This window comes from Haematobia irritans, chromosome 4 (genome assembly GCF_050003625.1).
Source record: "Haematobia irritans isolate KBUSLIRL chromosome 4, ASM5000362v1, whole genome shotgun sequence".
Classification (NCBI taxonomy): Eukaryota; Metazoa; Arthropoda; class Insecta; order Diptera; family Muscidae; genus Haematobia; species Haematobia irritans.
In genome coordinates, this window is record NC_134400.1 from 221758669 (window position 1) to 221771176 (window position 12508).

Below are 12508 nucleotides of genomic sequence, written 5' to 3' on the forward strand. Positions count from 1 at the left end.
CAAACGATACAATTCAGTATTTGGGATATTTTGCACAATTACCAAACGATTGAGTGATGAGAATATAATTTTTCAGTAATTAAAAAATGTTTGCATTGAGGAAATGTAAAACAAAAATAGAAAACAGTACTATACGGTTAAAAAAGTATATGTTCCGATGTAAATAGTATATGTTTCAAGCATTCGGATTTCTCAACACAATATTTTTCAGTACTAAAAAATATAATGGTTGTAAATTGGCATAAAATGTTTGGTACACATATGTACATATATTATGCTTCTTTTCATAAAGAACTACGTTGAGATATCTTAAAGAGAAAGAGAGAGAGATAGAGATAATATAGGGAAAGAAATATAGATTGAAACTGAGAGTGTTGAGAATGAAATGAGAGTAAATTAAGGATGCCAGATTTTGAAGGGGCAAAAAGAGCACATTCAGTTTATAAAAAGAGCACATACGAAAAAAAAGAGCACATTTTTTCAAATAAAATAAAAACATTTACCCCCATTTTCATAAAGCTCCGTTAGTGTTCCGTTAACTAACCAACTTTTAAATCGTATTATGGACGAAGCTGTCATCTTGCATATATATTCCATATGCCAGTTAGGAACTTAACTGACGAAAATTTTTCAGTTAAAGTTAACTGGAGAGAAGATATTTGCAATTTACTTTCTGTTAACTGGCAGTTAAAGCCTAACGGAGCTACATGAAAATGGCCGTTAATTCCATAATAATTCATTTAAACATAAAAAAAGGTTCATAACATATACATGAAATAAACCACTTTCAACTCAAGCTAATTTTCTTACAATACTTTGTAAGTCATTTGTTTGGTGTTTTTGTGAAAAATGTTATTGAAAGAAGTTTGTTTACATTTGGAACAGAGTACAAAGTGGAAAAGCAACATCGGCATGCTCTTCTTCGACACTGATATATAAAGTAAAACACTATTTAATTAGAAAATAACGGCGTAGGAAAATCTCGTAGTGTGACATTTACGTATGTTTAGTTTACTTTTACCATTTATTGAATCGCGTTGGAGTAATATTTGTTGTGATGCATACAAAGAGCACAAAAAGAGTATTTAATTAAAAAGAGAGCACTTTTGCGTGCTCTTTTGGTCTATCTTGTTTTAAGAGCACATTTTGTAAAAAAGAGCACGTATGGCATCCCTAGAGTAAATGGTTGTTGATCCGAAACTGTTTGTATTTAGTTGAGGATAACTGTGTTGTTACACGCAGAAAATTGTTCTTTTCTCCCAAACGAAATTCTATTTTCGAGGTTAAAAGTTCTTCTTCGAAGAAAAGTTTTTTTTTTGTGATAAACTACAGGATCCCAGCAAAAAAGCATCGCCAAAAAGTACTGATAATGTTCTTTTTGGATTGGTAAGTGGTGCAAAATTGGCGCAGAAGCTATCAAATTAACATGGGCTTGTCATAGGATGGATGTCCATCATTTCAACATACTGAATTTGCATCACTTCTTAAGGTATGATCCGAAATCAGAGTTTTGAATACGAATTAAAAAAAATTATATTTTGCCAAATGAATAACTTTTATAATTTCTAATGGATTCTAACGCGCATCTAAAATATTTTAAAAAAATTTCAATTTTTCTAAAATGAATTTAGGATTTTCTTCGACATAATTTAAATAATATAATAAAATATCATATTTGAAACAAAGAAAGTTAAACTTACTCATTACAAATATGAAAACAGCAAGTTATAAAAAATTTAATTAAAAAAACTTCCTATGTAGTTTAGAACATCTTTGAGTGGATATTTTTGGAAGTTTATATGGGGGCTATATATAATTATGGACCGATGTGCACCAATTTTTGCATGGTTGTTAGAGACCATATACCAAATTTCAGCCGGATCGGATGAAATATGCTCCTGTTAGAAGCTCCACAAGCCAAATCTGAGGGTCCGTTTATATGGGGGCTATACGTAAAAGTGGACCGATATGGCCCATTTTCAATACCGTCCGACATACATCGATAACAACTACTAGTGCCAAGTTTCAAGTCGATAGCTTGTTTCGTTCGGAAGTTAGCGTGATTTCAACAGACGGACGGACGGACGGACATGCTTAGATCGACTCAGAATTTCACCACGACCCAGAATATATATACTTTATGGGGTCTCAGAGCAATATTTCGATGTATTACAAACGGAATGACAAAGTTAATATACCCCTATCCTATGATGGAGGGTATAAAAATGATTATTAAGCTGATGGCCTTAGTAGTTAATGCTTTGTCAGTTCTTTCTATACCCTGTGCCACACTGTGGAACAGGGTATTATAAGTTAGTGCATATGTTTGCAACACCCAGAAGGAGGCGGGATAGATACATGGTGTCTTTGGCAATAATGCTCAGGGTGGGTCCCTGAGTCGATCTAGCCATGTCCGTCTATCCGTCCGTCCGTCTGTCTGTGAACACATTTTTGTGATCAAAGTCTGGTCGCAGTTTAAGTCCAATCGCCTTGAAATTTGGCACAAGTTCCTGTTTTGGGTCAGAATAGAACCCGATTGATTTTGGAAGAAATCGGTTCAGATTTAGATATAGCTCCCATATATATCTTTCGCCTGATATGCACTTATATGGACCCAGAAGCCAGAGTTTTACCCTGATTTGCACAAACATAACACTTGGTCGTATAGTCAGGTGTGCAAAATTTGATTGAAATCGGTTTAGATTTAGATATAGCTTCCATATATATCTTTATCTGGTTCAAATTTAGATATAGCTCCCATATATATCTTTCGCCTGATATGGACTTATATGGCCCCAGAAGCCAGAGTTTTGCTCTAATTTGCTTGAAATTTTGCACCAGGAGAACAATAAGTACTATAGTCAGGGGTGCAAAATTTGATTGAAATTGGTTCAGATTGAGATACATAGATCTCATATACATCTTTCGCCCGATATTGATTTACATGGCCAGAGTTTTAGCCCAATTTGGTTGAAATTTTGCACTAGGAGTACAATTAGCAGTGTAGTTCACAAATGTGGTATCACAATGGACTGAATAGTCTAAGTGAGCTTGATACATCGGGCTGCCACCTAACCTAGTAGTGTAGTCAAGTGTGCTACATTTTATTGAAATCGGTTTACATTTAGATATAGCTCCCATATATATCTTTCGCCCGATTTTCCGTCATATGACCAAATGGTTCAAAGTTGTAGTCCGATTTACGTGAAATTTTGCGCACGAAGTAGAATTAAAATACTCAGTATTCATGTCAAATTTGGTTGAAATTGGTTCAGATTCCTATATAGCTTCCATATATATATGATTTTCCGATTTGGGCATAAATGGCCAAAATACCAACATTTTCCATATAAAATCGCCACTACTAAGTCGAAAACTAGTACAAGTTACTCAAATGTTCCTTTATTTCTATTACATATCTATCGACCGATAAATCATATATACACTTTTGCGAAGTTGCCTCAAAATTGGTGCAGATTAAAATGTTTCCCATATATTTTTAGTAACATAGTGTACCATCCCAGGGCATTAGCCGGCTTAAATTTTAACTCTATAGATTGTAAATTTTGTTCAGATGGAGTCAGATTTAAATGTATGTATTTGGGACAAAAACCTTTACATATAGCACCCAACACATTTGACGGATTTGATATAGTATCGAAAATGTGGATTTACAAAGTGGTGCAGGGTATAATATAGTCGGCCCCGCCCGACTTTAGACTTTCCTTATTTGTTTATCTTGTATTTACTATAAGATCAAAATAAACATTAAATAAAATTTATTACATTTTACTTAGATGGAGAATCGAACCATGGACCATCGGTTTTGTAAGCAAGTATTCCTATAGCCATCAAGCCCAAGCTAAACATAAAGTCAAGTACGTATATTTACAGAGTAGTGTTTAATGCACACTCAAGAGCATTTAATATAACTTCGTTCGAAGGGAACAAAAAACTTGACTTACAAACGTCTGATGCTAGCTTTTGGATTGAACCCAAATGGAATTAACATAATTTTACATATATCTCAAAAGTTTTCGTAATATTTCGACAGGATGAATTTGCGTTTCCAAATTACTAAATTTATGAATTTGTATGTGCTTTAATTTTAAATCTCATTGACTTTGGAACCAGGTAAATTGTTTTGCAGTGTACTAAATGCTTTAGAAAAAGCATGTCCCTTGTTTTTAAATCACAATTCAATTTTCATTGACAGCTCATGGACCCTCTCTTATGTCATCAAATGTTTCAATCGTATTCCCAAATAAGTCAGTAAAACTACTATCACGGCAATCATGGATGATCTGAAACATTTGTAGAAAGTTAGTCTGGAAAAAGTTCGGATTTTACATTTAATCCATTTACAAATACATTTTTAACAAACTATTTTAGCTGCGCTACAGGGCAGCAGAACTGGCAGACCATGAATTCTGCATTCGTGTCATGGCTAGAAACTATGTCACTTACCACAATGCTTTGTCGAATGGCTCATGGAAACCTTGGCGGGATAAATGCATATATTGGCCCCATGTTAGATTATTGCGATCAAATATGTAATTGTATACGGGTAATTCACGTTTGCCCTCCCCATCATTTTTGCTTATTTCATATCTGTTAAGTTCAAATGACAAACTTTATTGTGGAGTAGGTTTGATTGATTTTTTGCGTCTACATACCTTCTGGCCACATCCCAGGCACTGGATATCATAGCATTGACACAATAATCTGCTGGTACCATATTTGCTTTGTATTTTGCATTGCCATAGATGCATCGCACCAGACCTCTTGCTGACCAAGTGCATAAACCGGAAGGACCATAAAGATTGTCCGTCCATCCAGGAATAGGATCTTTATAGGTGGACATTACTAAAAAAAAGAAAGATGAAAAGTAAATGAATTGAAAATTTGTTAAGCAACAGCTGTGAGAGATCATACAAAGTTGGTGCAATGGACTATAGAAGGAGGACAAATATTTTGGAAACGTGACAGTTTGTTTTTCCCCATCTCATTTCATTTGTCTGAAAATGTGGGTTTCTCTTCAAAGTCGGCTCTGACATTCCAAACAAATATCAATCGAACAGAGTCACATTAAGAGAGAACATTAGTTCGTATCCAAATTCGAAACTTTGATCTCCTTTATCATTATAAAGGAGAATTTCTCATTTCTAAATTGACCCGATAATTTGGCCTAGTAAAACAAGATGATCATATTACCCTTTTTCAGATAGTCGGAGTGGACTACCGCTTTCTCATTTCGATCAGGATCCAATTGATCTCTCAAAATGAAATCACGGACGGCTTTAACAAATGGAGTGAACCAAATTCAGGGCCAATTCAGGGCAAAATTAGGAGCCATTGTGGTGCAATGGCCAGATGCTCATCTTGTATACAAAGGGTCATGGGTTAGGTTAGGTTGGATTAGGTATAGTGGCAGCCCGATATTTCAGGCTCACATGGAGTATTCAGTCTATTGAGATACCACAGTGGTGAACTTCTCTATAGCCGAGTCCGAACGGCATTCCACATTGAAGTGAAACCACTTAGAGAAGCTTTGAAACACTCAGAAATGTCACCAGCATTACTGAGGTGGGGTAATCCACCGCTGAAAAGCTTTCTGGTGTTTGATCGAATCTGGGTTTGCAAGGCGGGCATGCCTTGACCCAAAAGGGTCATGGATTCAATCCCAGTTTTATCGAACACTAAAAAGTTTTTCAGCGGTGGATTATATCCTCTCAATAATGCTAGTGTTTTTTCTCAGTGTTTCCAAAGGTTCTATAAGTAGTTTCACCCTTATGTTAAATGCCGTTCGGACTAGGTTATATACACCCAGAAAAAAGTGACTACAGAATGAAAAAATTTAACTAATTTGAATTCATATATGGAATGATTTTATTGAAATTTTTTCATTCATTTCGACAAATCTTACACATTTGTGGTAAAACTTTTACTTCATAATTAGAACTGCTTACCTTCGTTTTTAAATACAATTTTATTTATTTCTATAAGCAATTTTATCTTCAATAAAAGACATGTTTTATTAATATATTGAATATATTCATTAAGAATCAACAGCATCGAATCTCTTTGAAATATTAGTTTATTATTCCACTATTTCCAATTTCCGTGTGATATTATCAACTGTAAAACGCACTTTTTCTTCTTCTTGTACTTTTCACTTTTAATAAGTTGCTGCCTAACGATTTTGTCCTCCTTTTACAATTTCAATACTTACAAATATAAAAAAATCATAAAACATTTTTGTTGCAAAAGGTTAGCGTCACTGAATATTACCTGATAATTGAAGATTCCAAAATGAAGACAAATGAAAGGGTTGTTATTCTGCTGGTGTTTTCTTTCTTTACACCCAGAAAAAAGTGCCTTCGAAACTAAAGGAAAAAAATTTCATCAATATAGTTTATCCATTTTATTTCCATTAAGGTAAATTTTTGTGAAAAATAATAAAATTTACTCGTTTCAGTAAAAAAATCCTAAACTGTAAGCAGTTAGGAATAGTTCATTAACTAGAATAAGGCATGGAATTTTACTCATACTATTTTCTTCGCTGGGTATAAGAATTTACTACTGAAAAAGAAAATTTTATTCACCGATAACAAAGCATTCGTAAAAATAAACAAAAACCGAACTAAAACCAAGTTTCCTCAAAATTAGTAAAATTTCTTATAAAATGATAATTGCGACTTCCTTTATAATAGAAAGTTTTTCATACATACGAACAACACTTGGCATAGAAAAATATTTTAGTTCATTCGTACTAAGAAGTATGCAATCCTTTCAAAACTTAAGGAAACATACTTGTTAGAATATAGGAAATTTTCCTAAATTTCTATTGTCTACCTGTAATCGATACCTTTCATCGTAATCGATGTGTTTGCGCGTGGGTGTAATCGATATATTTGCGCTTCGGTTGTTTTTTTAGTTGGAATCGCGTTGTTTTGGTATACGGAGAGATTGTTAAAAAATAATATGGTAAAATAATATAATAAATAACTAATAAAATATATAAAATATTTGTTATTTTAAATTAGTGAGAAAAATTTTCGTTTTTTTAAATAAATCTATCAATGTTCGTGATAGTGTATAAAGAAAGAAAACACCAGCAGAATAAAAACCCTTTCATTTGTCTTCATTTTGGAATCTTCAATTATCAGGTAATATTCAGTGACGCTAACCTTTTGCAACAAAAATGTTTTATGATTTTTTATATTTGTAGGTATTGAAATTGTAAAAGGAGGACAAAATCGTTAGGCAGCAATTTATTAAAAGTGAAAAGTACAAGAAGAAGAAAAAGTGCGTTTTACAGTTGATAATATCACACGGAAATTGGAAATAGTGGAATAATAAACTAATATTTCAAAGAGATTCGATGCTGTTGATTCTTAATAAATATATTCAATATATTAATAAAACATGTCTTTTATTGAAGATAAAATTGCTTATAGAAATAAATAAAATTGTATTTAAAAACGAAGGTAAGCAGTTCTAATTATGAAGTAAAAGTTTTACCACAAATGTGTAAGATTTGTCGAAATGAATGAAAAAATTTCAATAAAATCATTCCATATATGAATTCAAATTAGTTAAATTTTTTTCATTCTGTAGTATAGTGGTATATAAATATAGGAAAATGTTAACTAATATATGGAATGCATTATTCCTAATTTCTACGAAAATCACATCGTTCAAACAAATAAAAATGTCTTTGGCGCTATACGAAGTTCAACTTTCTTCACAATGAGTTCATTTTAACTTAAAGAAGGGGTTACTTTTTTCTGCGTGTATACACTATCACGAACATTGATAGATTTATTTAAAAAACGAAAATTTTTCTCACTTATTTAAAATAACAAATATTTTATATATTTTATTTGTTATTTATTATATTATTTTACCATATTATTTTTTAACAATCTCTCCGTATACCAAAACAACGCGATTCCAACTAAAAAAACAACCGACGCGCAATTATATCGATTACACCCACGCGCAAACACATCGATTACGATGACAGGTATCGATTACAGGTAGACAATAGAAATTTAGGAAAATTTCCTATATTCTAACAAGTGTGTTTCCTTAAGTTTTGAAACGATTGCATACTTCTTAGTACGAATGAACTAAAATATTTTTCTATGCCAAGTGTTGTTCGTATGTATGAAAAACTTTCTATTATAAAGGAAATCGCAATTATCATTTTATAAGAAATTTTACTAATTTTGAGGAAACTTGGTTTTAGTTCGGTTTTTGTTTATTTTTACGAATGCTTTGTTATCGGTGAGTAAAATTTTCTTTTTCAGTAGTAAATTCTTATACCCAGCGAAGAAAATAGTATGAGTAAAATTCCATGCCTTATTCTAGTTAATGAACTAATCCTAAGATTTTTTTACTGAAACGAGTAAATTTTATTATTTTACACAAAAATTTACCTTAATGGAAATAAAATGGATAAACTATATTGATGAAATTTTTTTCCTTTAGTTTCGAAGGCACTTTTTTCTGGGTGTAAAGGAGATCTCTTGTCACTGAGCTAAACATGGAATCGGGCAGCACTCAGTGACAACAGAAAAGTCCACCACTGTGGTATCAAAATGCACTAAATAGCCTAAGTGAGTCAAAACATAAATTCATGACTCACGGACGTGGCTTATCAAAAACTGGATGTAGATTACATTAAAAGCCTTTAGACTAATTGTTGAAGGGAACCATGGAGTTCCATGGAGACTATCGCCATAAATGTTTACAAGAATGTACTATACTATAGAGAGTTACTCCTACACCAGGCAATGAGGCTAAGTACTACCAACCTCCTTAACAGGAATCCGAAGATATTCCATGTTCCAAGACGACCATTCTCATTGCACCCTTGTCGATGTGTATACCAGAAGAATGTTCGTCATTTCATATGACCAGTCCTTTGAAAACATTACCATCTATCATATACAGTGAAACCTCTTAGATACCCATGGTAGTCAAAATTTTGTCCACATTTGGGAGGTGTCCAGTTATGGGAGATTTATTTTATTGTGTTAATAACAAACTTCTTATAGCAATTGTCCATTTTTGAAGAGTGTTCGGTTTTCAGAGTGTTCAAGTTTAAGAGGTTTCGCTACATATCCATAATGGTTCAGCTTCTATAGAAATTTCGTAACGAATTTGAAATTAAGGAGCTCTATTTTCCATCTCCCATATTAGGGATTAAATATAAAAAAAAAACTGCAAAATGTACTTCCAAGTCCGTTTCTGTATGCCATTCAAGCATTTTCGAGAAAAATTTCCACCCTCACAATATAATCCCATAGGCGATGATATTCATTCTCCATACTTTTTTTTGACTTCCTCTCATATCGTATCTTTAGAACTTTTGCACTTTCTGTTGTATGAAACAGCCATTGAGTAGCAAGGACTCAAATGAAACAAAACTGAAATATTAAGAGCTCATTTGAGATTTTTTTAACGAACATAAATGAACATTGGTCTGTTGCCATGAAACCGAGAAAAAAAAACAAATACAACAACAATTTTTAAACTTTATACCTTGGAACTATTCAAGTAGCAGCCACTGACAACGATCGACATATGTAATCGTACATTAGTGGTGAAAGGTGATTTCTATCATGCCGGTGGAATCTTAAGTACCCACTACCATGGATCTGATATAACAATTTTCTTTGGGTTGTACCAGAATATGGACCGGTATTCGATATTCGACCTGAAATACTCCTAGCTTTCCAATAAACTAAATGTGAATATATTTAAATGGATCAAAAACCCTCTACACGCAAAAAATAATTCTTTCCTCCCAAACGAAATTTTAGATAAACAAAGTTCGTTTCTAATTTTCTTTTCGCTGTAAGGAAGTGTATTTGGAAGAAAAGTATATACTTTTTGTGATAAACGTTTATTCTTTTCCAGGATGTAAAAACAATTTCATAAAGACTAACTCAGAAAAAAAAAATTGTTATCTTGCTAATTGCATTTTCCCTTACATCCACGAGGTTTTTTAGTTCTTAACACCTTTTCCTGTAATACCAACAAGTAGAAGAAATTATACGATTTTATAAATTTAAAATTTTTTTTTTAACTTTCGCCTGGACGGAGAATCGAACCGCGGACCATGCACTTTGTAAGCCAACACACTAACCACTGAGCTATGTATCTGTTGTGGTCGTCAATAGATAATTATCCATATAAGTTATATTTATATAGCATAGCTTGCGGCGCACACGAACCGAATAAACAAAGTTTATTTAACAGAAACCAACATTTAGTTTGGCACCGTGGAGCAGTGGTTGCTACGTCCGACTTGCATGCCAAGGGTCGTGGGTTCGATCCCTGCTTCGACCAAAGTTTTTTTTGGTTTTTTTTTTACATATATTCCAGATATGTTCGGAAGATTCCGAAAAAAATGTTCAACATTACATTGTAGTATATTAAATTTTGAACTGTAAAATGTGTCTTATTAAAGACCTAAAGTCAGAAAAGAACAATGTTTGATATAAGCGAAATGGACTGTGTTGTTGTTTCAAAAATAGCTTTTTTTATTGGAAAAATAAAAATTTTGTAACAAAGGAATTTTTTTGGTGATAAAAGTTTAAAATTTTCGAAGCAATTCAAAAAACTCTAACAAAAGAAAAAATTTTTCGGTACACGTTTTCCAAACGTTTTTTTTTTTCTTTGCGTGTAGTTAGATCCGTAAATTGAGCTATATGGTGTCTAACATGAACTGACATATAGCATATTCGACATACCTATTTTAGAACCTAGAATACTTCTAGATTTCCAATTTCATTTATATGGGGGCTATATACAAACATGAACTGATATGGCCCATTACTTACTTACCAATAAATATATCTGCACCAAATTTCGGAGCAATTGCTTTCTTTACGCAAGGACAAATTTCTTTAAAATAATGAAATTTTAATTAAAAGAAAGTTTATAATTTTCCTCAATTTTTTTCATTCAATTTAGGACACGAATCTTGCAAATGTTCTTCCCTACATTAAGGTCGTGTGTTTTTCAATTTGGAAAAGGAAATTGTTCCTTAAAATAAAATAAAACATTTTTGATTTAAAGAAATTATCTTTAAATTTGCTAAATATTGAATGTTTAAATTTAAGATAAAAATGCTGGTTTAACGTTTTTTTTGGAATTTGATAAATTAGATCTGTATCCTAATTTTAATTTTGTTGGCTTGTATTTTGGCTCGGAAGTTAAATTTAGTAAATTTTTTTGAATGTAGTTTGAAATCTATATTTCGTTTTATTGCAAATGCACAGAAAAGAAAACTACATTATGGCAAAAATGAAGTATCTCGTGCGAAAATTGAAATAAACTGTAAGCAAAATTTTGAGATTCAGTAAATTAACGAAAATTTTCCGACATTTTTGAATTTTTAATTACCATTTACAAAATGTAGGAAGCCACCGTGGTGCAATGGTTAGCATGCCCGCCTTGCATACAAAAGGTCGTGGGTTCGATTCCTGCTTCGACCGAACACCAAAAAGTTTTTCAGCGGTGGATTATCCCACCTCAGTAATGCTGGTGATATTTCTGAGGGTTACAAAGCTTCTCTAAGTGGTTTCACTGTAATTTTGAACGCCGTTTAAATGATTTGTACCTTTTTACGAATTCTTACTCTGTTTTTAACCTATTTGAAACAAAACAAGTATATACGGCCGCAAGTTCGGCCAGGCGGAATCTTATGTACCCACCACCATGGATTGCGTAGAAACTTCTACGAAAGACTATCATCCACAATCGAATTACTTGGGTTGTGGTATCTTAAAACTTCTTAACATCGTTTTCTAAATTGTGAGTTAGTCCATACATGGTATATATTAGACAAAAAAGTTATGTATAGTTAAGTAATTACGAATCGATATGGACTTTTTGTACGTAGAGAGCCAGAATTGAAATATGGGGGTCGCTTATATGGGGGCTATATACAATTATGAACTTGATATGGACCAATTTTTGTGTGATTGGGGATCGATTTATCTGAGGGCCATATATAACTATAGACCGATATGGACCTAGTTAAGCATGGTTGTTAACGACCATATACTTGCACAATGTACCAAATTTCAACTCACTCGGATGAGATTTGCTCCTCCAAGAGGTTCCAAAACCAAATCTCGGGATCGGTTTATATGGGGCTATGTACGATTATGGACTAATATGGACCACTTTTGGCATGGTTGTTAAATATCATATACTACCACCACGTACCAAATTTCAAGCAGATCGAATGAATTTTGCTTCTCCAAAAGGCACCGGAGGTCAAATCTGGGGATCGGTTTATATGGGAGCTATATATAATTATGGACTGATAGGAACCAATTCCTGCATGGTTGTTGGATACCATGTACTAACATCACGTACCAAATTCCAACCGAATGGGAAGAATTTTGCTCTTCCAAGCGGCTCTGGAGGTCAAATCTGGGGATCGGTTTATATGGGGCCTATATATAATTATGGACCGATATCG

General features: G+C 33.0%; 1 protein-coding gene across 1 annotated transcript in view; it reads right to left on the minus strand.

The window, feature by feature from the left end:
- LOC142234237 (fatty acyl-CoA reductase wat) overlaps nucleotides 1-12508 on the minus strand; it is a 44046-nt gene that overhangs the window by 13072 nt on the left and 18466 nt on the right. The window contains exons 7-8 of the mRNA XM_075305327.1: nucleotides 4677-4866; nucleotides 4468-4611 (exon numbers count right to left, since the gene is read on the minus strand). Coding sequence (XP_075161442.1) covers nucleotides 4468-4611; nucleotides 4677-4866 — 334 coding nt within the window. The remainder of the gene's footprint in view (nucleotides 1-4467; nucleotides 4612-4676; nucleotides 4867-12508) is intronic.